The following is a 25,227-nucleotide window of genomic DNA, read 5'->3' on the forward strand; positions in this document are numbered from 1 at the left end:
TGAAATACAACTGAAATATCAACAGCTATATCTGGAGTTAGCGTAAAACTCCACTGCAAAATAACCTTTTAAATATGAAGTATAGCAGAGCGCTGATACCACTCAATTTGGGATGGTAAAAACGCCATAGGTTTCATATTCTGCAAAACAGTGCCGCGGCGGATGTGATCATTAGACGCAGCACATAAGCGATGGGCGTGCTGAATGTTGTTCAGACTCACACTGCAAGTTTCTCTGGATGCAAATCAACTGTTGTTGGGAGTTTTCAGCCAAACCATCCATCAAGCTAATGTCCCACTAAATCAGCAGCTAATGTCTCTGACGCACACAGTCTGCTCTTTTACAATGGGCCATTTCACTGCACCAACAGGGTGGAGAAAATGAGCGAAGATGATGAGAAAGAAGAAAAACAAAATACTGAGCAATAGATTGAAAAGAGAAAAAAAAATATGAGATGAAAGATAGAAAGAGTGAGATAGTGTCTGTTCAGTGAACGGGCAGATGTTATAGGAGAAAAATGGAAATACACTGTGCCAGTCTCAACAATAACTTCTGTGTCTACTCCTGCTGACGTTGTCATAATGTTTCCTGCAATATAACATCCGTGACATGAGGTTCTATTGAATGAAAAACAAATGCAGTGGCCATAAAATAACAAACAACAACAGAAATGCAGACAGAGTAGCAACAGCTAACAAAGCAATGCTGATTTAATGAAACTGTTAATCATTTCTGGGGAAATACGCTGATTTACTTTATTTTCAAGGCTGAAATGATGAGAGACGATTTATATCTTTCTAAAGAAAGGAGCTAGAGTCAAACGATGATGTTAAGCTTAGACAGTGCTGGAAAATAACCAAGTGTATTTACTCAAGCACTGTACAATTTTGAGGTACTTGTTCTTTACATATGTATTTCCATTTCCTGCTACTTCTGCTCGACTACATTGTGGAGGCCAATATTGTACTTTTGACTCCACTACATTTGGTCTGCAGCTTTAGATATTATGCAGATTTAGCGACCTTATTTATTATATATTAACTTTAAATACAGCATGTTTTCAGTATTTATGTAACTGTGCTATCTAACACATTGATGACAGCTGATTATGCTGACATGTAATTTAATTTAATATGAGTCAAATGAAAATATGATATAAGCTGAATTATGTTCCACAGAATTGACAAGATTTTGTGATATCTCAAACGTATTGCCATGCGCAGTATGAGAACGTTTGATTGTGACATTTTAAATAAACTGCTTCTTTCTGTGGTTTACCATGGTGTTAGTTTGGATTATTATTTTCATTTTTTGTTTGTTTCTAAAATATAATCCATACATTTTAATCCACATATCAAAAAATGGTCTAGTATGATATGCATATTTAGATTACACTGTGTCACTATAAGTCACTGAAACAGACGGATTTGATTGGGCCTGAACTGCCTAAACGCTGCAAAAGTTGAGTCAGGGGAGAGAAGAAGAAAAAAAAAAAGTCTGAAATTAAAAATGAGACAGATGGAAAGAAAGAGCAGCAAAGTGAAAAACATTGAGCTCATGCTTTTGCAACGAGCTCATAATGACAATGAAAAGAAGAAAAACAACGTGTTTTCTCCTTTCCTTAATCGGTGCGAGCCAGACGGCAGAGCGATAGTGCCTTCTGCCTCCAGTATTATCTGGAAGGAGTCAATGGAGCGTGGCCACATAAACAGGAAACCATAGAGAGGTGAGGGAATGAAAGAGGAGGGGAGGAAAGAGAGAGAGAGAGAGATGATGGAGTGATGAGCTGTGAGAGATTGAAGTGAACTCTCCCACTATCGCAACAGCATCGTCTGCTTAATATTGCTGGGGGCGGCTTTGCAACAAAACAACAAAGAAAGAGAAAAGGAGGAAGAATGTAAGCGCTTTGATTTGTCATTGTCACCCCAACCTCACCCCTCTCCACCTCTTTCCCTCCTTGAAAACGAAAGAAAGCAGGTATATTGGCAGGCAGCTCTGGGTGCCGGCGATAACAATGTTGGCTTTGTTCCCCGCTGGAATTGGACGAGCGCTTTTTCCAGCCGCCACCCAACACAACAATTAAAAGGAGCCCGATGTTCAACGCTGCGTTTCTCGACATCCTGCAATCTGGCGGAGGCTTTCCTCTGCAGATCTACGGGGCCTCGACGCAGACGATGCTGCAGGCTACGCTGTGCTTGCTGATAGCAGCGAATCAGTTCCAGCTGAGAGCGACACCTGTTGCACACTAAGCTCTGCTCATTGTATTCTGTCTTTTTCTAAACACACATACACACACACAGCCTAATGAGCACCCTGCAACCATGCATACACACAAAAAATGACAGAGGAGCGCACACACACACACACACACACACACACACACACACACACACACACACACACACACACACACACACACACACACACACACACACACACACACACACACACACACACACACACACACACACACACACACACACAGCTGCCCTGTCTTCATCAGAGCAGACCAATGGGCTGTGTCATATCTGCCAGAAGTGTGTTCATGTGAGAAAACGGTGCATCCAGCCCGGAACAGGCCCTTCCACAGAGGTCGCTTTAACAGTCCCTCAATCCACACCTGGGTTAGAGGCAGTCACCTCCCACTTTACTGTTTACTGCGGGCGAAGGCAACCAAAAGGAAAAGCTGTAGTTTATAAGGTCTTAAATAAATCTGCCGCCTGAGCCGAATCCTGACCCAAAGCTGAGATTTGTCCGTGCCGTTTGTCTCTTTCCCACTGACATTATTTTCTGCATTTTATAGATACTGTGACTTTAATATCCTAAACATTAGTCATCATAAAAAGGTTTTCTGCGATATAAAGGAGGATATATCAACACCCTGTATTTGGGGAGCACCATATATTCTGAAGGAATGTATAAATGTGACTCTAGGTTACAGGTTGTGTACCTATGACCTGTTAATAGCACCTTCAGATTCGGAGCTTGCTATCGATAAAGAATCACTTTGACATGTTTTGGAGCTCTGAGCTTCTCTGTGAGTGTCCTGACTTGATTTGAAAGTTAGGAAACGACTTGTTGCACAGTGCAGTGATTTTTATTATTCACTCTCACATTCCTGCCTCACTGGTCCCACTCGTTGAAACAAGGTGAACACACAATGTGATCCATCAATAGAATGTCCTCTGCTGAGCTGAATCAGACGGATCCTGAAGCATCTTGTCTCGTGATCCATTGAGTTACTAGATGATGCTCTATGATGGTCAAATTAGGTCACTTTTAAATTTCTCTTAGTTCAAGGTCACTGCAAGGAGAAGGCCATGCTTTTTGTATATTCTGTGATTCCTTAAATGTCACAGGGAGAGAAGCACTGGAAAGCTCCAAGGCCAAGCAGGGTTATGTGCCTTTTTTTTTCTCTCTTTCACAGTACTGCATACTAGTAATTATAAATGAAGGTACATTTTTCAGATTTCTTCAACAATACACACAACTGTGCACAGCACTTGGACATAGCTGATTAAAAATGTATGATTACACTGCATTTGTCTTGAAAAGACACACGGCCAGAATTTTTTTATAGCACTTAAAGCTCAGAAGTCCCTCCTAAGAGCATGCAGGATTATTTTTTTTTGTCTGCTGTACCGTATAGTACATTTGTGTAACTTCAACAAGAGCAACTAGGAAAAGCAGAGCTTACATCCACGTCGGCAAAATCAGAACTGATCCTTGGGGACAGCATCCTGAGCTGTATTACCAGAATCTAACAGCTACGCGCAGCCAGAGGCAGCACATGATCCTGCCTTCTATCTGCTTAGAATAAACTGTGGGTCTGGCTTATATATACAGCGGGTAAAATAAGTATTGAACATGTCACCATTTTTCTCAGTAAATATATTTTCTAAAGGTGCTACTGACATGAAATTTTCACCAGATGTCGGTAACAACCCAAGTAATCCATACATACAAAAAAATAATAATAATAAGTTCAGAAATTGAGTTATGTGTAATAAAATGGAATGACACAGGGAAAAAATATTGAACACGCTTACTGAAATTTATTTAATACTTCGTACAAAAGCCTTTGTTGGTAATGACAGCTTCTCCTGTATGGAGAAACTAGTCGCATGCATTGCTCAGGTGTGATTTTGGCCCATTCTTCCACACAAACAGTCTTCAAATCTTGAAGGTTCCGTGGGCCTCTTCTATGAACTCTGATCTTTAGTTCTTTCCATAGATTTTCTATTGGATTCAAGTCAGGTGATTGGCTGGGCCATTCTAGCAGCTTTATTTTCTTTCTCTGAAATCAATTGAGAGTTTGCTTGGCTGTGTGTTTGGGATCATTGTCTTGCTGATTTTTATCAAGGATGTCTCGGTACATTTTTCCATTCATCCTTCCTTCATTTATATGAAGTTTGCCAGTGCCGTATGCTGAAAAACAGCCCCACACCATGATGTTTCCACCTCCAAACCTCACTGTTGGTATGGTGTTTTTGGGGTGATGTGCAGTGCCATTTGACCTCCAAACATGGTGTGTATTATGGCATCCAAAGAGTTCAATTTTGGTCTCATCTGACCAGACTATATTCTCCCAGTATTTCACAGGCTTGTCTAAATGTTGTGCAGCAAACTTTAAACGTGCATACAGGCCACGGCCGTTGAGTGCATTACTTATTGTTTTCTTTGAAACAATTGTACCTGCTAGTTCCAGGTATTTCTGAAGATCTCCCCAAGTGGTCTATGGCTCTTCTGATAATTCTTTTCACTCCTCTGTCAGAAATCTTGTGAGGAGCACCTGGTCGTGGCCGGTTTATGGTGAAATTATGTTCTTTCCACTTCCGGATTATGGCCCCAACAGTGCTCACTGGAACATTCAGAAGTTTAGAAATCCTTCTGTAACCAATGCCATCAGTATGTTTTGCAACAATAAGGTTGCGAAGGTCTTGAGAGAGCTCTTTGCTTTTACCCATCATGAGATGTTTCTTGTGTGGCACCTTGATAATGAGACACCTTTATATAGAACATCAGTTGGGACTGAACCAGCTGATATTAATTTGCACTGACAAGGGGCAGGATTGCTTTCCAATTACTGATAGATTTCAGCTGGTGTCTTGGCTTTCCATGCCTTTTTGCACCTCCCTTTCTTCATGTGTTCAATACTTTTTCCCTGTGTCATTCCATTTTATTACACATAACTCAATTTCTGAACTTATTATTATTATTTTTTTGTATGTATGGATTACTTGGGTTGTTACCGACATCTGGTGAAAATGTCATGTCAATAGCACCTTTAGAAACATATTTACTGAGAAAGATGGTGACGTGTTCAATACTTATTTTACCCGCTGTATATATATATATATATATAAAACCTTAATCGCGTTTGGACACAGATCGTCCTCACGGCAGACACTTTGACTTGTCAAACACAGGTATAACCAATAAAATTAAAATGGCTGCATTCAGTTTAGGAGTTGCAGTGCCAGAGCCTTGCTGTTGTGTGCGGTAGCTCACTGACATTACTTACTGGCACAGCTAAGTGGAACGGAACCACCATTAATGCCATTAGTTACATCTGTGCTTTTATGTAATGAAGAGTCAAAACCCCTGACACGAAAATAGTCTATCATTAACCCGAACAGATGTCCATTTGAAGTGGGTGTACTGGAATTGTATCAAATTTGAAATGGTAGCCTATTGCTGTCAAATATGTTTTTTAACTTTCTCACACAGAAGTTTAAGACAATAACATAATTCAGTTTCATTTTAATAGAATCTTAACTTTTATATTAGAGCTGCTGCCACAAATTTTGCTCAATTCCGAAATCGAGGATGCTATATGTTTCGTTGTGTGGCAGTCTGCCATCATTTCTTTCTGTGTACTGGGAGGTAGCACTGGCTGGCACAGCGCTGCCGTCACAGCTGCAGGTAATTTAGTAATCAGTACTAATGTGTATTTATCTCTCCTGCGGTGAGGCTGGAGCCTCTTCCACTGATTACACAGGATCATCACCTGGAATTGGGATGCAGCAGCTATTTGTCAGTCCATCACCATCCATCCTTAGAGCCTGGTAACAACTAACCTAGCTCGTTTCAAACTAGATACTTGAGACGAGTTTATGTAAAAACTTATATCTTCTTTGATGGCGTTATATGCATATCGGAGTTTGTAGTAGTATTTAGAATGAGTGGAAAAACAAGATTATGCTGACCCACCCAACGTTATTTGGTCATATAGTCCAATACTTTTGGCATAACGTTTTGTTGTTTTAGGTTCTGTTTTTGTGGTTTACATCATTAGGAAACAGCATTTTTATCAACTGTTCGTCAAAGATGTTGACCATACTTCTTTATTCTTCAATTTAAATAAGTCATACTACATAAGCGTTGTTCGATTCACTGTAACTGCCAGTTACACATGGCAGTATGTGTAAATACTTAGTCATAAGTAATATTTACATGCTAGTTTGTGTACATAGTTATATTTCAGTGATGTGTAATTATCTTCTCTGTAAATGCTGGCATTATAACTAGCTTAAGTTAAACTTAAGAACAGTTGGTGCAAGCGGCTCCTGCGTCTTCTGCACTGTTAAGGTAAAAGGTGTGGCCACTCTTTATTTCTGTTTGATATGGGTAATATGTTTGAGGAAAAATCCCCCATAAAGTGCCCATACATCATGTGTGTGAATATGCTTTTAAAACTTTGTGATGGAAATCCCCTCTTTGATGGGTCGATATCATTTAAGGCAAATGGCAATCTTTAAAAAGCACATTCACAGTAATATTCAGGAAAAAGACCCTTTGTTTGACCAGAAACAGAAGTCCACACTTGGCTGGAGTAGCCTGATAGTCCACTGTTGGTAATGTAGGAATGTATATGTGTGTGGGACATGATGGGAACTTCTCTATCTACATCTGGTCCCTTCCATCCTGTCCTTGTTGAATAAACAATTATCTAGTGCAGCAACTCCAACATGATTCTCCACTGACTCCCCACTAACAAACCATACCAGCTGAGTGCAGTGCCAAGCCAAGTCAAGACACCTTATGTGAAATTAAATTCAGGTCAGTGCTTGCTGGATGATTGTTTTTGTTTCTGTAACACCAGCGAACCCCCAATGCTGCTTTTGTCTTGCCAGCCGATAACAACTTTTCTCTAAACCAGACAGTACGTCTGCAAGATATTATCGCTATTCCCATGGCTGCAATTTGAGCACATTGCAATGACAAAACAACCGCCGGCTTTATGGTTGCATACATTAGCTGAAATTTGTTTCAGATAGCTTTGCAATATATGTAGCTCTAAACTTGAGGTGAGCATCGCCTCATAGTACTGCTAGGTTTTCAACAGAGAATACTTACCGGCATTGTAATAGCGGTCCAGCTTCTCCCATAGGGGCTCATCCTCACGCTGGAGGTTGGACAGTTTGAGAGGTTCATAGATGGAACCTGAGGAGGGAAGCATCTGTTACAAACAAACTTTAAAACGTGTTGCAGTTACAAATACTAACCTGCAGCATCTTTTTCTTCAAAACATTATGCCTTTGTTATCTCATTATTCCTTAAAAAAAATAAACATTAAAAATAAGTCTCAAACATGTTTCTACACATTCATTAACGTTACGCCTTCATCACTAAACTGTACTTAGGTAAAATTGATGAAGGACAACGGTTTACATCTTAGAGTTACTTAGTGATGTTTTTTCAATCTTGAGAAAATTGTGTTATTTCATATATTTCAATGTGTAAATAGAAAAAGGTCTGCAGTCTGCAGTCTCTTGAGAATACCTTTTTTACATGAAATTATCTTATTTACAATTATTTTAACAAAAGAATAAGAAGCAGAGAAAAAATACAACAATAGACACATGCCATTAATAAACTCTGTTTTTCACTGCAACACAATGCATCACAAAGGGCTCAGTACACAAAACAATATTCAAGCCCAGAGCTAAAGATTCAAATGGTAATGTGGTTGCCACCAGATATTTCCTAACGTTTTCCTCTGAGTTGAAAGAGAGCTGGAGTTTGAGGGAAACCCCCATCTGTTAGAATTTCTCTATTTTCAGACACTTTTCCCTCTGCTGAGATTTGCATTTTAATAGGTTCGACCTCGGGTCAATAACACAGGTACTAAAAAATTCACATTCTCGCTGAAATTAGCATAATTTTCATCAGCTTAAAAGTTGCAGGGGACAAAGCCAATCCATCTCTTTTTAAAGATAACACCCTAAAAGAGCATAGAGGAGGTCCAAAATTTTAATTTTAATTTCTAACATGAGATCAGACAACTGTGGGTATTCGATGTTTGGCTGGTTTTTAACAATCCAATGACTAAATTCAGAGATGCAGACTTCTGACTCTATTATAGATGCAGTGTGTCATATGACCTGATTAATACTGTACATTTAGTTGGTGTCACTTCTGGGTCTGTCATGTTTCATGTGGAGGAAGAAGGAGATTATTCATATGGCTAAACCAACATAAGACACACAGTAGATTATGGTTTATATTGCACTATTTAGCACACGAGTTTTGCCAACAGCCAAAGAGAGCGCAAGCATGTGAATGTCTTATGTTTTGTTTGATTGTGATCAAAAAATAAATATTCTGTGATCTCATCATAGCTGGCTGCCTCCTAATCAGGAAATAAAGTACCATAACCCTCTTATTTTTTGATTAGAAAATGATTTCCTTGTATCCTTTACCCGTGTCCTCTCTGGCCGTCTGTGTGTGGCCGACTGCATTGTTTTCCTCAGGTATGCCGCCACTACTTACCAAGTCTGTGTACTTTCCGATGAGGCTGGGCACTCGGGGCCACTGAAGCGGCCATTCTCAAAAGGTGATATTAAGGCCAATCGTCTCTCTCAGCTAAATCACAAATCTACAGCAATGCACAGGAAGGTGTTAGTAGCACAGAGTTAGATTTTTTTAGACATGCATGAATCAACAATGAATTACACCCTGGATTATGAGGATCATGAACAGCATGCAGGTAGTTACAATGCATTGTATATGCCTAGGAAGTTATATGCCAGTTATTTTAACGCTTTTAGAGATTCAAGATGACTTACTATATGATGGTTATGTAATTATGAGAAGGACTTTAAAATTAAGACAGCACTTAACTGATTATTGCCCTTGATGCTGTTATTCAAAAGGCTATGGTGTCATGATGCTGCACTGCAGTGTTCAAATTGAGAATTGATGCAGCTTATCACATGTGTTCACTTTGATTGATAGACAAGGTACAATAGTTGCCCTCAGATGAGGAAAGGTTTCCTTTGCATCACATCTCTTTGCAAGCTGCCTTTTAGCAGATACATAATTCCCACAGACAGCAGTTATTATGACACTACTAGATGATTTATGGAGGTACAATGTTAGAAACTATTTGTTTAGCACACCAAAAAAACCACTGCTACAGCCGAAAAAGGACAGATAGGATAAGTGACTACATTTACAATCAGTGTAGTCACTTGTATATTTATTTATAAATTGTTTGTGAGTGAGTTTGGAAAGACCTGGTCACAGTGTACAGTGTTTTTCTCAGTTGTATCACTTAAAACAATGGTGATCCTACAAGTAGTGATACATACAGTCATTGTGATGTTGTTTTTCAATCCTTGCATTGTACAACAACAAAGTTTTATGATGGGATCACTTTCTCTAGTCAGGCTGACTACCAGTGCAATGACAGCACAGTCTGCCAGCTTCAACAGGCCCTCTCCTCACCACCTCATGCCCACTGCAGGCTCCTAAAATAGCCCCTTGGTGCTGCACATTCACACCTCTGACCTTTCATGCTTGCACCGTCACTGCAGTGGACAATTTAAATGGTTATATCGAGTCAAGTTTAACCCCGTGCACAGTGGCTTTACAAACAGACAGTCTCACACAAGCACGGGCAAAACAGAAACAATCGAGTCTGACCTGATCTTTTTGATCGGGCTTTGAATTCCAGGAGTTTCCAGCCGACATCTGCCAGGCTCGCCATGTTTACACTGTGTGTCAAAGTTACCAGAGAGTTGTCCGAGAACATTTCCGATATCGCCCTTCAAAATAAAACAGAGGCGCTAAGGCTCCCGAGGAATAACAAAAGCATACACATTTAAAGTGGCCGTTTAAAAGTGAGCTTGTTAGAGTTAAAATACATCACGTCATATTAATAATAAGTATCAATGTCTTGCATTTGTTTAAACATATTTCCTTTACTTTCTTGTTAGCATGAAAGTTTTATTTATTTTGAAAACACACTTCCTTCACTTCCGGTTTGGCTCTAGCTAACCTTCTCTAACTTGACGCAGTTATCAGCTGTCAAACTACCCGCAGCACGACACTGTCGTAAACGAGGAAACCTTTATTCCGTTGCATTTATTCCACGTCTTTCTAATACAACACAGACAGCAGAGCGGATATTTGAATCATAAATTAATAATTAATCTATAACGTCATTTAATCAAACGAAGCTGCTATTTAAGCATGCCGTAAAGCGGGGTGCCGTAACACAGCTGGTGTTGTTGTGAGGAGCTGTGCCTGCACTAGAAGAAGGATGTGGATACTACAATTCAATATTTGGGCATTTTTGTTGCTTTTTGTGGGACAGTATCGCTCATTCGCCCTTCAAGATGTGACAGTCGACCTTTTCGGTGCCGAAAATTACGGGACGGTGGCCGCGTTTGGAGATTTCTACGCGGATAAGCAGACAGACATGTTCATTATCAGAGGGCGTACGTACAGCCTCAGCAACGTGACTCTGCTTTCTGCCATACATGCTAATTAATCACGTGCATAAATTACGTTTATTGTTTTAAATAAATCTTCAGGGTCGTCGCTATGCTTCCTATGGTGGTGTAGATAATGACCCAGCTTTGATAGTATGCATGCTCATGTTGACTTCTTGCTCTTTCAGAGTCTGAACTGGTGATATTCTTGGCTGACTCGAAACCACCTTACTTCAAGCCCAAAGTTAACATCTCCAAGGACATCTTACCAGGGTATATGACACTCTCATCAATGCATTCCACTTTTATATTAAATGCAACTTGTCATGTCCTAATCTCCTTTCTTCTCGTCAGCACTGAGGAGGTGACTCACGTGTCAGGGTGGTAATGTTTACTCTCTAGGAGGGAACAGCTCCATATAAGAGCAGAGCAAAGGCGGGAGCACCTAGTCACTAATGTCTCATTTTAACATCCTATATTCCTGTTCAGGGAGAACGTCTTCACCAGTGTGGTTCCCGGGGACTATGATGGAGACTCTCAGATGGACGTCCTTCTTACAACTCAGAGCCAGAACTCCAAGATGACAACTGTTTTCATCTTTTGGGGGAACAACCAGACATTAGGTACAGTTCAAACAGTACCTGTATAGTACATTACATTACATTACATTACAGTCATTTAGCAGACGCTTTTATCCAAAGCGACTTACATATATAGTAGCTACCAAACAGGGAGCTGAGGGTGGGTGGAGGCCAGAGAACGCTGATGGAGGGTTTAGCTCACGCAGATGTTCAGGGACGAGAGTAGAGTACAACTAAAGTTGTAACCTTCTTTTGACAGCAGACAACTTGACTTGTCAAACTTCACTAATTGCTGCATTGCATTGTTGAAATTGAAAGAGAGCCGCTGTTATTGTTGTTTGTTCTGCCTGTGCTTTCCCTGAAATGACAAGTGAGTATGTCCGTTGGGTAGAAGGTATATGAATGTGATGTATTTGGGAATGATAATAATAAAACCACATGCTATGTACCATATAGACAGATTTAACAGTTAAGAAAATAAACTGTGGTCATGGTCAATGAGCAAACATATCAAGTACAAAGTTATACGGATAGCATGATTTCATTTTTTTGTAGCACTTAATTATAGCCTACATTTCAACCTCAAAGGAAATTACTATTACTTATGTTATCTTTTTCTGTTAACAAACAATATTCCATTAAGACCATTTACCGCACCAAGACAAAACAGAAAATAAAGACCCTAGGTAAACTTCATCAGCCAGGGTCTTATGTGCAATGTGTTGTCAGAGTTGCATCTTCTCCCTTAATGGGCCTTTTTCAAATCAATCAATATTTAAGTCAACTATGTTCATAGCTGTTGACATTTGAACCAAGTAAAATCTGTTTAGCCTGATTTGACCTGCCCCATTTTCTACACTGTGATTCTGTCAGAGCAAGCATTACTTAGAGTCTGTTGAAACTGTTCTTCTTCTGCAGATGTGAGTGGGTGGCTCAAGCTGAACAAGACCTTTACAGATCAACCTCTTGTTATGGAGTAAGTATCAGTCTGAAAGGATATTTAGCTTATGATGCCGGGCATGGTAAAAGTAATGTGTCTTATGGATGCTTTTTCTAGATTTGCATGTTAAAACATGTTTTAAATTTATATTTTTTTTTATTAGAGATGGATGTACACTGACTTACCAGTTTATTAGATACTCTTATGCATCAAATAAAAAACACTGCTGTGATTAAAATTTTGCCCACCCCAAATTATGCAAATAGTTGTGGAAGACATATTTGAAAGACTTTAATATGATGCAGTTAAATATAACACCATAGAGATGGATCTACGCCCCTCTGACAGTGTCAACACATTTATACAGTATGAACATAATAAACTGTTACCTCAGTGTAAGTTTTAATAAAGTGGAACTCTTCCCACAGTTTCAATGGGGACATGATCCCGGATATTTTCGGAGTCACCAATTCCGAACCACCCCTATTCACCGAAGTGTGCTATCTCACCAAAAGGTAATGGAATACTTTTCAAACTCATTTAGAATTTGTTTTCTAATTCTCTCGTACCTTGAATGACTTTCTAAAATGTAGAGCTTTCAAACCTGCTGTGGCCTTGTGGTTTTTCTCCCCTTTAGGGCTCAAGTGTGGGGGAAAGCACTGAGTTCACCTGTCAACATGCGCAACCCTCACTCTAACGCTTTCATTGACCTCAACAGGGACTTCACCGCTGGTGAGTCAAGTGATGTTTGAGCAATGTCTAACGATGAGAAGCAAATGTAAAAATGCACACTCTTCAGGGAAGCTGTGCTCAAAACGCATCAGTGTTATCAAATATTTGGCTTTTCAGCTGTAAGAATTGTCACAAGACATTTTTTATAATCGACAAAACCTCTTACTTTTATAACAGCAGATTTCACAGGTTAAGTGATCATGTACGGTGCGGGAAGATAATTAGTTAATTGGATACAGGTGCATGGAGGTTAAACTGGAGGTTTTGTGATGCTAGAGGATCAAGGTTTGTAGTAAGCGTCTTACTTTTTAAAATGTACTTATTCAAGACACTAGGGTGAGTTAATAAAAAGCCCACCACTGATCATCGTCTAGGATAATACATTTAGCACATCTGCATGTTTTCAGTACAGCTATTTAACACAGAGCACATAAGCAAACACAGCCAGAAAACAAAACGTATTCACCTCCCTTCAGACCCTACTGTGTGCCAAACACCTCATATTCTTGACTGCACATTGTGCCACGTGCCATTTATTATAACTGAAACCTAAATCCCTTTCGCCTCACTATTTTCGGCTACTTTGGTTTTCCATAAAGAAAACACAAGAATAGCTTGTAAAATACAACACATTTTGAGAAAGAATCTAGTGGTCCCAAATCTTCTATCGCATGTGACCCCTGACAAAATAGTGGTGTCCAGTTTGGGCCTCTTGTCGTCTTTCACATGTCTATATGTTGTTTGGTTTTCCGAAGAGGCATTTTGCCGCGTTTGTCTCCTTTCCTTTCCCATGAATCAAATCACGACACCTTAGATTTGTTGTGACTTGTGACCCTTTGGAGGGGGTTGGCAACTTCTAGCCTAAACCACCTAACAGTAAAATGCTACTTACTCAATGTTTCTCCTGTATTTAAGATGATTTATTTGTCAGTCAACACAAGGAGATTTATACAGTGCAGTTCCAAACAAGAAATTTGAAATGGCATATCCCTCCTAAATACCGATAAACACATAATTTCATATATGATAGCATAAGACTCTGAGGAACAAGCACTAGTGGTCACAAAAATAGGTAGGTAGTAACAAAAATCTGGCCATTTGGATTAATACAAACTTTACAATTAGTTTAAAAAAATAAAAATCTCTGTGTGAAATTGAAATTTTGAAATTTCCAGTCCAAACACTCTGTAGTTTAACAATTCATTGCTTTTATTTATTTATTTATTTATTTATAGGACAATATGGGCCATAATTAGCAGCTAACATTCAATTTCTTCCCAGTTTCCTCTTCATTTTCTATTTCCTGATACATTTAAGCCGCCAATGTCACCTGGCTTAAATCTGCAGTGATTAGTTTCTGTATTATTGCATCTGAAAACGTCTGAGTGACTGGGGACATGCAATCCATGTGCTCAGCTTATCAAAAGATATACTGTATGTAGACGAGTAGTAACACATTTAACAGATAACGCCTGGTTGGTTAATTCTTTCCAAACCAATGCTGCCTTCTGTTCTTGCTTGCAATATTTCTTAAAAACGTATAAGATTTGGAGGAACTTGGGTATCAAGTTTACAATCCTCCAAATCTTATACGTTATAGGCATTGCATTCCACAAAGATTTCCCCCAAGGAACCAGACAAGTGACCAAAACATTCATTCAAAGCCTCCAATTTTCAAGTTGACTAAGAGAGAACGGAACAGACATTTTCTTCACCAGTGAATGGAGAAATCACCTCCTTCTTGTTTTACAGCATCACTCCTGCACTTCTGCCCACTAAGTGTAGCGCTGTCACTTAGACTTATGGGAGGATATTTTTTTCTTCCCCCCTCTGGAAACTAATCCTCGTGTTTAAGGTAATCAGAGAGGATTTAGTCGTGTCATACTCACAGCAGGTATCTTTTTGTGCTGTCTGGTTTTATTCCCAGGACTGTCACAGTTTAAACAGAGCAGATTTTAATTAATATTTAATCTGTTTAGGGATTAGGAGGAAGTCAATGAACTTCCAGATTTAAAGAAATTCTTGTAGCAATATTTGGGGTTTTAAGGTTTACAGATTGTATTGTTGCTGCGACTCATCAGTCAGAGTGATGACCTGCATGTCCGCCCTGCCTTTCACTCTTTATGTGCCCTGTGACTTCCTAAGTGTGTTCAGCTGCGTTCAGTTCGCTGCGGGTCGATGCACAGAGCTTGAGGAGGAGAACTAGTGGCGAAAGAAACCCCAACTGTAGGCTACATCTGGTGGATGTCAGACTCCTTGGCTGCCACTGTGTGTGCGAGAGGCATGCAGATGGAGGGAGAGAGAGAAGAGCGAAGCAAGCAAGCAAGCAGGCAGGCAGGAAGGGAAGGAGAAATCATTCCGAGTTGGAGAGGATGATGGTTGGATGAGTGGTTTGGAAGAAAAGGATGGTAGGAAAGATAAAGGGCAGAGGAGGATGAGCAAGGTGCTGGGTGAGGCTTCTGCAATGCTCAGCTCGCTGTCTGCCGTGACCACCTGCTACTCTAAGTGGTACCGGCTGGGGCATTATAGTGCGGCTTAAGCAGGGAGAGAGTGACTTTTTAATATTCAGAGTATTAATAAAAACAGCAAACATCTATTTGCTATGTAAAGATATATATTACAGCTGATAACGCAGTGAAGGTTAACATTGTCGTGGGGGAAATTCTCTGAGCTGGTGTACAGTCCCTGACAAAAGTCTTGTCACCTATCCATTTTGTAGAAACAACAGCTTATAACCTGACTTTTAATTTATCCATTGGTTTTAGAAATGGCTCATATGAAAGCTAAAACCCTCCCAAATTATGTTTAATATACTAAAATAAATTTGCTTCACTGAAGAAAGATTGATCATTTAATGAACACAGAAAGGTCAGATTTTGGCAAGACAAAAGTTTTGTCGCCTACAGAGAGTAATGTGAAAATTGAACAAATAATTTACTTCAAATACAAAAATATGTTGCATAACATCAGTGAATTAAGTAGTGGTGCTGTGAGATCCATATTTAATATCTTGTATGACTTCCATGAGCTTGAAGGACTGCATCCATGCGGTTCGACAATGATTCATACAATTTATTGATGAAGTCATCAGGAATAGCAAAGAAAGCAGTCTTACATGCCTCCCAGAGTTCATCAAGATTCTTTGGTTTCGTCTTCCATGCTTCCTCTTTCATTCTACCCCAGACATGCTCAATGATGTTCATGTCTGGTGACTGGGCTGGCCAGTCCTGGAGCACCTTGATCTTCTTCGCCTTGAGGAACTTTGATGTAGAGATGGAAGTATGCGATGGAGCACCATCCTGCTGCAAAATTTGACCCCTTGTATGGTTGGGAATGTAAGAGGTAGCTAATACTTCTTGATATTTTAGGCTATTGATATTGCCTTCCACCCTGCAAATCTCTCGCACACCCCCATACTGGATGTAACCCCAGACCATGATTTTTCCGCCACCAAACTTAACTGTTTTCTGGGTGAATCTCGGATCCATGCGGGCTCCAGTAGGTCTCCTGCAATATTTGCGGCGGCTGTGATGTAATTCAACCGAAGATTCATCTGAGAAATCCACCTTCTGCCACTTTTCCAGCGTCCATCCTTTTAGCAGGCTATGGGCCTTGGCAAATGCCACACGTTTTTTTAATTGCCTTTTGTTTAGTGCTGGTTTCTGGGCACTGATTCGACCATGGAGGCCATTTCGAGACAGAATTCTACAAACTGTCCTGGTTGACACGGGGACTTGAGGTGACCAGGCCTGGTGGAGCTCTGCTGCAGTGGAAAAGGGGCTGGCCTTGGATTTTCGAGCCAACAAACGGTCCTCCCGAGCAGTTGTCTTGCGGGGTCTGCCGGACCTGGGCTTGTCAAAAACATCTCCAGTCTCTTCAAATCTTTTTCTTATTCTTTGTACTTGACGCTGAGACACATTGAAGGTGTCAGCCACCTCAGCAGTGGATCTGGTCTTCAGCCTCTTGATAATCAACGCTTTGGTCTCAGGGTGAATCTTAGGCATGTTGTCAGAGGTCAAGTTGCAGTTGATGTGAAGGTCTGGTGTGCTGGGGTTCTTTTTATACACACCCACTAATTGATTGATCAATTATTGATCACAGGTGAGGCTGTAATCTAGGATTGGGTGCATCATATGACAAGGCGACTTTTGTCTTTGCAAAAACTGACTCAGTGGGCTTTACCAAGCTGTGAACGTTAGAATGCTTTTCAGCAGTTTCGTTTGGCACCAAAACATTATTTCAAAAGCTGTTGGGATTGAAATTAGCCATTTCTTGTAAAAAAAAATTGATTACAAATATATTTGAGGGGCACTTAAGGTCAACTTGTACCCAAGCGACAAGACTTTTGTCAGGGACTGTATGTATAGCGTGTACATTGGATTAAATCCAAAGTGGAAGATACAAGGAAAACAACTTGTATTTTCGTTTCGTCCTCCCTGCCGCAAGAAGACTAATTAGGAGTAGAGGAGGGGCAGCTACGGGAGACAGACCTTCATTTTACAGAGGGTCTGATCCCACCCTGATCAGCAAACCTTCTGTTTCAGCCGTTACAAAAGGTTAGACAAAAGGTTAGACAAAAGGTTAGCCCGCTGTGACATCTGAGTTTGCATTTATTATTCACCCTCTGGGTATCCGGCCTTCCAGTGTGTGTTAATAATTTGGCCAAAAATTGCTAAACGTTACTTCAGGTACCCTTAGCCACGTCACTTTATAGCTCAGAGTGATTAAAGATGCCTTTTAAATTGTTTAATATTTATGAGTATAAAATGAGGCATGAATGCACAATAATCATATACATCTTAATTAAGACAATCAGAGTTGAGTAACTGTGGAAAATAAGTGTGACACACTCGAAAATGCAAATTGCATTAACGGGATAATGTAAGAAATTAAAAAACGTAATTTAATTAAACAGACATCCTTTAGGATGCGGCAGATACTGGAGGGGCACTTGATGAGTTTGTCTAAAAGAAGTGTAGAGAGAAGGGACTAACCAGATGTACTCAACAGTCCATCAGAGGACTAAGACTAGTAATAAATCCTTATAATGGAACTGGGACGCCTTGCCTCATCATTTTGTGCAAGGTTTTTATGTTGGGAAGTGTCCCGTCTCCCTCACCTACCAGTACAGTAATACAGTGAGTTATTTTGTTAGCGTGGTCCAAGGAGGCTGAGGGCTGTTTCAGGGCTGTGTCACGACTCCAATTTCAGTCCAATGTCATAGCTGTAAATAGTCCCATGGTAGTGTATTGGCTGGCCTCACTGCATCAGCACTGCCAGAAAAAAAAATGTCTGGAATTATTTCCTGGCCGGTGTCAAGGCCTCATTTAGCCCGCTTATTGTTCTCTCCAGCCAACCAACCTGGCCACGACATACCGCATACGGCTCGTAATCTCTTTTGTTATTATCGCACTCCTCCAGCCAGTGTCTTTAACGGGGACGCATTCATAGCAGCTTTTCCTTTTTTGCTCTTCTTGCCAGTTATTTTGTCTGTGTCCTCACACATTGAGGGATTTAAGGTCTGTTTAAGAAAGTTGGATTTTACCCAGCTCATTGTATGACTTTTATACTTATCAATAGTGCATACACAGTATCTGGAGTTTATAGCGTAAGCAAAGACAGGACAACGGAGTGGCTGAAATACCACTTAAGTGAAGTTCATGTGGCTTGCAGCTCTTTGCACATATCCCCCGTGAGAGTAAACCAGGTCTTTGACATTTTGCCACATTGCCACATTAAGCTGGTCTAATAGTTAGCACCTACTGTGGAAACAGTGTTCCCCCGAAGAAGAAAAAAAAATGTTGTGCACAGTATTTTGCTTTGCACCACAAAAGCAAAGACATCATTAAGCCGGCTTTGTAGAAGTAGTTGTTCTGTGTTGGTTACTCCCCACCACAGTGACAACTAATTAGCAGGAAAGCCGCTTTTGCAGGACAGCCAGGAGGTTCAGATTTATACAATACACGGATGTGAGCAGGTGCTTCAATAGCCCTCAAAGCGTCTGTAAGCATGAAAGCCAAATGACCACAGGAGATTGTCCTTATCGTTTTAACGGTACAGTATTCACCCATATTAGATCTCTCTCCAGTTCATCATCACGGTAACCCGCAGGGGCCACTTCACAACATCTGACATCAGAAAGGCCACCGGGCAGGAAGCTATCGGTAGCAGGACGGGAGCTTGTTTGAGGGGAAAAGGCAGTAATTGGAAAGTAATTATAGGTGCCATTTTGAGATAAACATGCACAAAGACAGCAATACTGGCAATACAGGATCCATTGCTAGGCAACGGGCATGGTAATGCTCTGTGCAGCATCCAATTAAACTAGCTCTGTGTCGAAGTGGCTTGTTGATTGTCTGACTAATAATGTGGTGGTGGGGGTAAGAGAACAGATTTGCCAGCTAACAAGGGCGGCCGAGAAGCAGAATTGATTATACAGGGATTAAGTTTACATTTGGATGGCAGAGTACTGGCACTTTTAATAGCCGCACAAAGTACTCCCCTCAGGGATTTTTAAAATAATAATAATACTTTAATTGCCCAAAGTACTCCCCTCAGGGATTTTTTAAATAATAATAATACTTTAATTTTATATAGCGCTTTTCTAGATACCCAAAGACGCTTTACATAGGGCGAAGACAAACAAAACAAAAAAGAACACAAGGGAGCAAACAAAACAAACAGAACATTTTAGTAAAGAAAAAGAAGAAAAAAAAGAAAACTGGAGAAGCTGTGCGGAATGAGTCATGTAGTGGAGGGTAGGGAGGGAAAGGGAGCAGGGGTTAGCAGGTGAAGGCGAGTTTGAAGAGGTGGGTTTTGAGGGCTTGTTTGAATGATGATAGGGTGGGAGCCTGACGGATGTGGATGGGGAGGGCCCAATGTGAATTTTTAAAAATAATCTAGAACATGACTTGGGCATATTTCTAATAAACGTCACTGTACATACATTACACATCTTAGTTTAAACAGTAGATGTTGACTAAATGTTCAACTTTAAGTAATGATCTCTACTATACTAGCTCTCCTTGTCTTGTTTGTTTCATCTTAGAGTACATTTGCATCGTGATCTATTAAGTAGGCCCTTGGGCCATGAACATAAACCAATAAAGGTATTTGGCAGTTTCTAATGTACTTATTGACAGACTTACACATAAGATCAGACTGTTAGAAGTCGGGACTTCAGGCATGCACTGTATTGGAGTTGAAAGTAGTGAATTCATTTAAATTGGATTTAAGAACATCAGATGCACAACACTTTTTGTTATATACTGTGATGTAAAATGTTAAACTGCTAAGTATAGTTGCGTAATTATTTTGAACATATTTTTTTTTCTATGGCACATTGGGTTTTCTGGTCAAGAAGATTTTTTTGCAGTGTAACTGGTTGAAAACTTTGCATGCACTATAGTTTGTTTGCTATTGTCCTTATATCTTTCTGTATATGGTCCACAATCAAAAAGTTTGGCCACCTCTGCTCTAGGTAAACTTCAGTCAGTTTAATGCATATGTTTCTGTTCTTATTCTCCTAAAATCTATGCGGAGCTCTCATCTCTAGTCCTAGTTCAGAGTTAAATTGAATGACGTGCTGCCATCAAAATGAGTTCTTCAGCAGACAGGTTTACAGCCCCAAATCATTCATGGAAACGGAAATTTGTATATGATAGGATCTGTGTTAGGTGATTAAATATATTGACCCGAAATAAAAGGGTTGCAGAGAAAATATTTATGTGATTAACTATTGGACTCTCTGATTTGTGGAAGTGCTTAGAAAAACTGACAATAATTGGCAAGTGTTTTTCCAATATCTAAGTTTTCCTCACAAATTAAACCACTTGGTCGAGCAATTTAAAAAGCAATTTTTTATCGTTGGAGGCAAAAGCTGGTGTTGTGTGAATAGAAATAATTGATTTCTTTGTATTCAAATATCTTAACAACTGTCTTTCCAGTCTACACAAAGCAGAGAGAAACATGTCCCAGTGCTAAACTCTCTGCACCCACTGCCACATGTAGCCTACATCTTCATTAACACATCAGTTGCATTCACTGCTGTCCCTCGCATTGTAATTTCCCCATTTCATAGAGATTTGGAGTGAGCTCACAGGCATGTTAGGAGCGCCTGGTGCAATGCGCCAGTCCTTTGAGGTGTGTCGTTTGTAGCATTTCTGCCTCCAGGAACGCTGGCGCAGCGTCAAACGGGCAAAAGAGCCGCTGTGTTTATTTTGGTGAACATGTTTTTTTTTCTTTTTGCAGATCAATGAATAGTAGGAATGAATGAGGCAGAACATTGTGAGCACTGTGATCGTTGCCTGAGGTTATACAGTCTGCCCATGTTCTGCCCCGAAATATATTCCCCTTGTCGAGGAAAGAACTGTACTAGGACATAAACAAACGGTGGTTCTGGATATCGATGTGAGTCACTTCTTTTTAACTTACAACAACCTGAACGATCGGTTCTCTTCTCTCGCTCATCAAATACAGATGCTTATGGCCCATTGGCGTCTGATAGAGACACAACGAGGCTACCTTTAGTGTCTCTTTGGTACATATTGGGCTTTCAACTAACTCCAATGTTAACTTTTCTGCATCAGTAGACTGTTTACGTGGGAAACTAAGTAAATGTTAACTTATTTCACCGTACCTTTTGTTCTGTAACTTATGTACTCGCCTAATGCCAGTTACTCAAATAATATACTCTATTTTTACTCAAACCACAATCTTTTCCTAAGTCAAACCAAGTAGCCTAATTGTGTTGCCTAAACCTCACCAAGTAGTTTTGGTGCGTAGGTAAATTGAAAAACTAAGAAAACCTCCATTGTGAGTTTTTTTTTTTAATGGGCGGAAAACAATGTATATAACCTGTGAACACTAAAGTTTATGGTGAAAAGACAAAATGCATTCGACGTGGAGAAACGGACAGGTCGGGAATGAGAACGTGCTGTCACTGAGGTATTTGTAAAAATAAGGTGTCCCTGTTTTATCAGTCAACCTGCCCTACCAATCTTATAGGTGTTGATACATAAAACAGACAATCCAAATAAACATAAAAAGCCCAGCTAATGGACTGACTGTACGGATGACATTGTCTGCCTGTCTGTTCGTCGCTCCAATACTTTGGTACGTGCTGAAATACTGCAGGTTCTATGGATGGATTGCCATGACATTTAGTACAGACATTGCTGGTCCTTAGAGGAGGAAATCCATTGACTTTGGTGCTACTCTGACATTTTATCTAACACCACTAGTAGGTTCAAATGTTTACATATCCAGTAAAGTAGCTCAATATCTACAAGATGGATATGCTCATAATTTGTTACTGACACGCGGGTTCCCAGAGGATGTATCCCAGTACTTGTAGTACTTGATATCTGTCTTTTTCTCAAGACTGCTTTTGCTCTCTGTCGCGTCTTGGAATGGGCCACATTTACACACATTTACTTTGTCTCGTCGACAAAGAAGACTCAAGACCACAGCTACAGGGATATGACTAAATTAGCTGTGCCTTGTCTGAATTATTTGTCAACATCATTACTGTGATTGCTCAAATCAAAGAAAAATCCAAACCTATATGATTCAGTCTGGTCTGGTCTTGAATCTGTCTCGCCCTGCCTTGGTCTTGGTCTTGTCTCAGTCATACCTCCCTCTGGTCTTGGTCATGACTTGTTCTAGCGTCAGGTAGCCTTGACTACAACGCTTATATCTGCTTCATCTGCAATTTCTAACTGGAGTGATGTTGCACACTGTCGTTTGGCAACAGACTGTCAAAATAACCACAGAAACCTTTGTGCTTATGCGCACAAAAAACATGTTATGATTTATTATTCTACAGTTTTACTGCAAATCAACAGGCGTGTTGCAGACGGACACATGAAAAAGTTCACATGAAATACGTTTATAAGCTAAAACTTCTGTCAATGCTAATAACTCCCTCCTGTCAGTCCTCCCCAGTGTCTCCATCCAAAAAACACCTGGTAACCGGGGGCAACAACTGAGTGCATCATCTTCTTTTTAATGAGCCTGGCCAAAGTACCGCCTGGGGATCCACATTTTTAATTACAATACAAGTAGATGTGTGACTGTGAGGAGCAACATAATGTGATAGAGATTGTCTAGATTCCATTTTATAGCGGTGTTCCCAGAGACAAAACCGAGTTCTTTTAAAAATCCTAATTGTTTTGTGGATCATCACCACAAGTGGCAACTATTACTTTCCCCAGATTGTCAGTATATATATATATTATTTTTTTTGTTAAATTGTTAAATTAGGCTTTAAAAAATGATTTCATAAATAAAATAAAATACAAAACCAGGATCCAGATGCATAAAAATCATTGTAGAACTAAACTTGTTTTTTGGCACAAGGACAGAAATATGCATTAAGTGTATAGATTTGCCTCTGATTAAAATTTTAAAGAACACTGTTCTATAAAATAATAACGCAACCAGTCAAATTGGCAAACAACCAATACAAGCAATGTTTAACAATAAGGCTACATCTCACCTTTTATATTTCATATCCACCTTATCAAATCACCCGTAGCTATCTGTTGACGTTTTTGGAGAACGCCTGCTCTGGCGTCTGCATGTTTTTTGTTTGAATGTATTGTTAATAGATCTGGCCCCCAGCAGCTGGCAAAAACATGGCTGGCTTGATAAGCACTGTCATCCCAATCTGCAGTATTTCAGGTTTTATATTTCTACATTTTTGTGCAAAAGCCAAGTGTTTTTACAACAATCTTAATATGTAAAGTCCCCTTCTGTGAATGTAATACATTTACTTTACACAAATAGAAACATATAGACTTATCATGTAGTCAATATACAATGCACGTCACTCTTGATGTTGGCACCCTGCACTGATGCACTTCTTGTATATACACACACACACGCGCACACATACACACACACACACTTCGTTCCAGTCCGCCAAATGAGCTTTACTATGCTTGTTACAGTAGTTCGGTGATCAGTTTCTCTTTACACACACGCACGCACATGTGCGGTATAAAGAAAGTGAGCAAAATAGGGTTGAAAGTGTGTGTGTGTGTGTGTGTGTGTGTATGTGTACGAGAGGGTTCGGCCATAATCCTCCCCATAGCTACTGCACCTACGTCGTTCCCCGTAATGGTTTTAGGAGATTATTTCCTCCGGGAATAGCATTGCTCCATTCTACACCGGCATGTTTTCGCCATGTTTGTGAATGAACCGTTTTGATAGATCGGGTTGGGAGTCACACAGTGTGGAGTTAGAGAAACATATTGGCTTAGAGACGGATTTATTCTGCACAGCTTTTCACTTTGTTCCTGGCCCGGATTCTGCATTTTAAGAGTGTGTGTGTGTTTCTGTGCTGTGTGTGTGTAGGTTATGTGAGGGAGGACCATGGTTAATGTGAATGTGTGGCGCTGTGGTATTGACTTAGGCATATATATTCGTATAAATCATTGTGGTTGCCATGACACTGATGGACATCAATCATTCTTTATTTAAATGTTGGGACAAAGTTACCAAGCCAGCCATGTTATAGCCTCTGGGAGAAAAAAATCTCAGAAAAAAAATAATCTTTCAACCCTCTCAGGTTCTGTTAGACGTTTTAACTGAGGGGGGGAAATTGACATTTTCATATCTCACTGCATTAACAAGTGAAGTGTGTGTGTGTGTGTGTGTGTGTGTGTGTGTGTGTGTGTGTGTGTGTGTGTGTGTGTGTGTGTGTGTGTGTGTGTGTGTGTGTGTGTGTGTGTGTGTGTGTGTGTGATGGCGCAGCTCACCCTGACTGTTCTCTCTCAGTGGGCAAGGTAGCAGTACAAATGTTAAGGTTTTCTCCTGCTCCTTCTTTCGATCACTATAGTAAATCGTCTTTGTGGGCTTTGGGCAAGTTTGGAAAAGCTTGTTTCACAGTCCGATGGTTTCTTGCTAGCAGAGGGACATGGCCACATATCAATGGAGGTGGCCAGGGAAGATTTTGGCTGCAACCCCACACAGTTCCCTCTAGCACCCTTTTAAAAGGGACACTCTGGTGACTGAAGAGATACTAAAAAAAATAAAAAAAATAAGCTAAGATCCTATAAGATTGGAACCACATCCATTTATGCATCTTGTCAGCGGTTGGTTTTGCTTTAGCATTGATTTAATGGTTTTACTATTTACTTTTAGACTGTGCAAAGACTGATATCCAGTTATTTATTATACCCACCTCTAGACACCACCAAGCTATTCCTGTATGATTGTGAAAGGTTAAAGGTGGGCAGACGTTTGCACC

The 25,227-nt window shown here is 40.1% G+C and overlaps 2 protein-coding genes across 4 annotated transcripts in view; one reads left to right on the forward strand and one right to left on the reverse strand.

The window, feature by feature from the left end:
* The window catches only part of phkb (phosphorylase kinase, beta), a 91,317-nt gene extending 81,311 nt beyond the window's left edge, over nucleotides 1–10,006 (reverse strand). For 2 of the 3 annotated variants that reach the window (XM_054609949.1, XM_054609964.1), the window contains exons 1-2: nucleotides 9,931–9,994; nucleotides 7,360–7,446 (exon numbers count right to left, since the gene is read on the reverse strand). In XM_054609949.1, coding sequence (XP_054465924.1) covers nucleotides 7,360–7,446; nucleotides 9,931–9,994 — 151 coding nt within the window. Of the gene's footprint in view, nucleotides 1–7,359; nucleotides 7,447–8,775; nucleotides 8,882–9,930 lie in introns of all 3 variants that reach the window. The other variant, XM_054609957.1, reaches the window with a different exon arrangement.
* Nucleotides 10,007–10,507: 501 nt separating this feature from the next.
* itfg1 (integrin alpha FG-GAP repeat containing 1) overlaps nucleotides 10,508–25,227 on the forward strand; it is a 134,702-nt gene continuing 119,982 nt past the window's right edge. Inside the window, exons 1-6 of the mRNA XM_054610554.1 lie at nucleotides 10,508–10,727; nucleotides 10,910–10,994; nucleotides 11,211–11,344; nucleotides 12,221–12,278; nucleotides 12,671–12,757; nucleotides 12,880–12,974. Of these exons, the coding sequence (XP_054466529.1) occupies nucleotides 10,550–10,727; nucleotides 10,910–10,994; nucleotides 11,211–11,344; nucleotides 12,221–12,278; nucleotides 12,671–12,757; nucleotides 12,880–12,974 (637 nt within the window). The 5' untranslated portion in view covers nucleotides 10,508–10,549. The remainder of the gene's footprint in view (nucleotides 10,728–10,909; nucleotides 10,995–11,210; nucleotides 11,345–12,220; nucleotides 12,279–12,670; nucleotides 12,758–12,879; nucleotides 12,975–25,227) is intronic.

The sequence above is a fragment of the Anoplopoma fimbria genome, chromosome 2, assembly GCF_027596085.1.
Source record: "Anoplopoma fimbria isolate UVic2021 breed Golden Eagle Sablefish chromosome 2, Afim_UVic_2022, whole genome shotgun sequence".
NCBI classification, from domain to species: Eukaryota; Metazoa; Chordata; class Actinopteri; order Perciformes; family Anoplopomatidae; genus Anoplopoma; species Anoplopoma fimbria.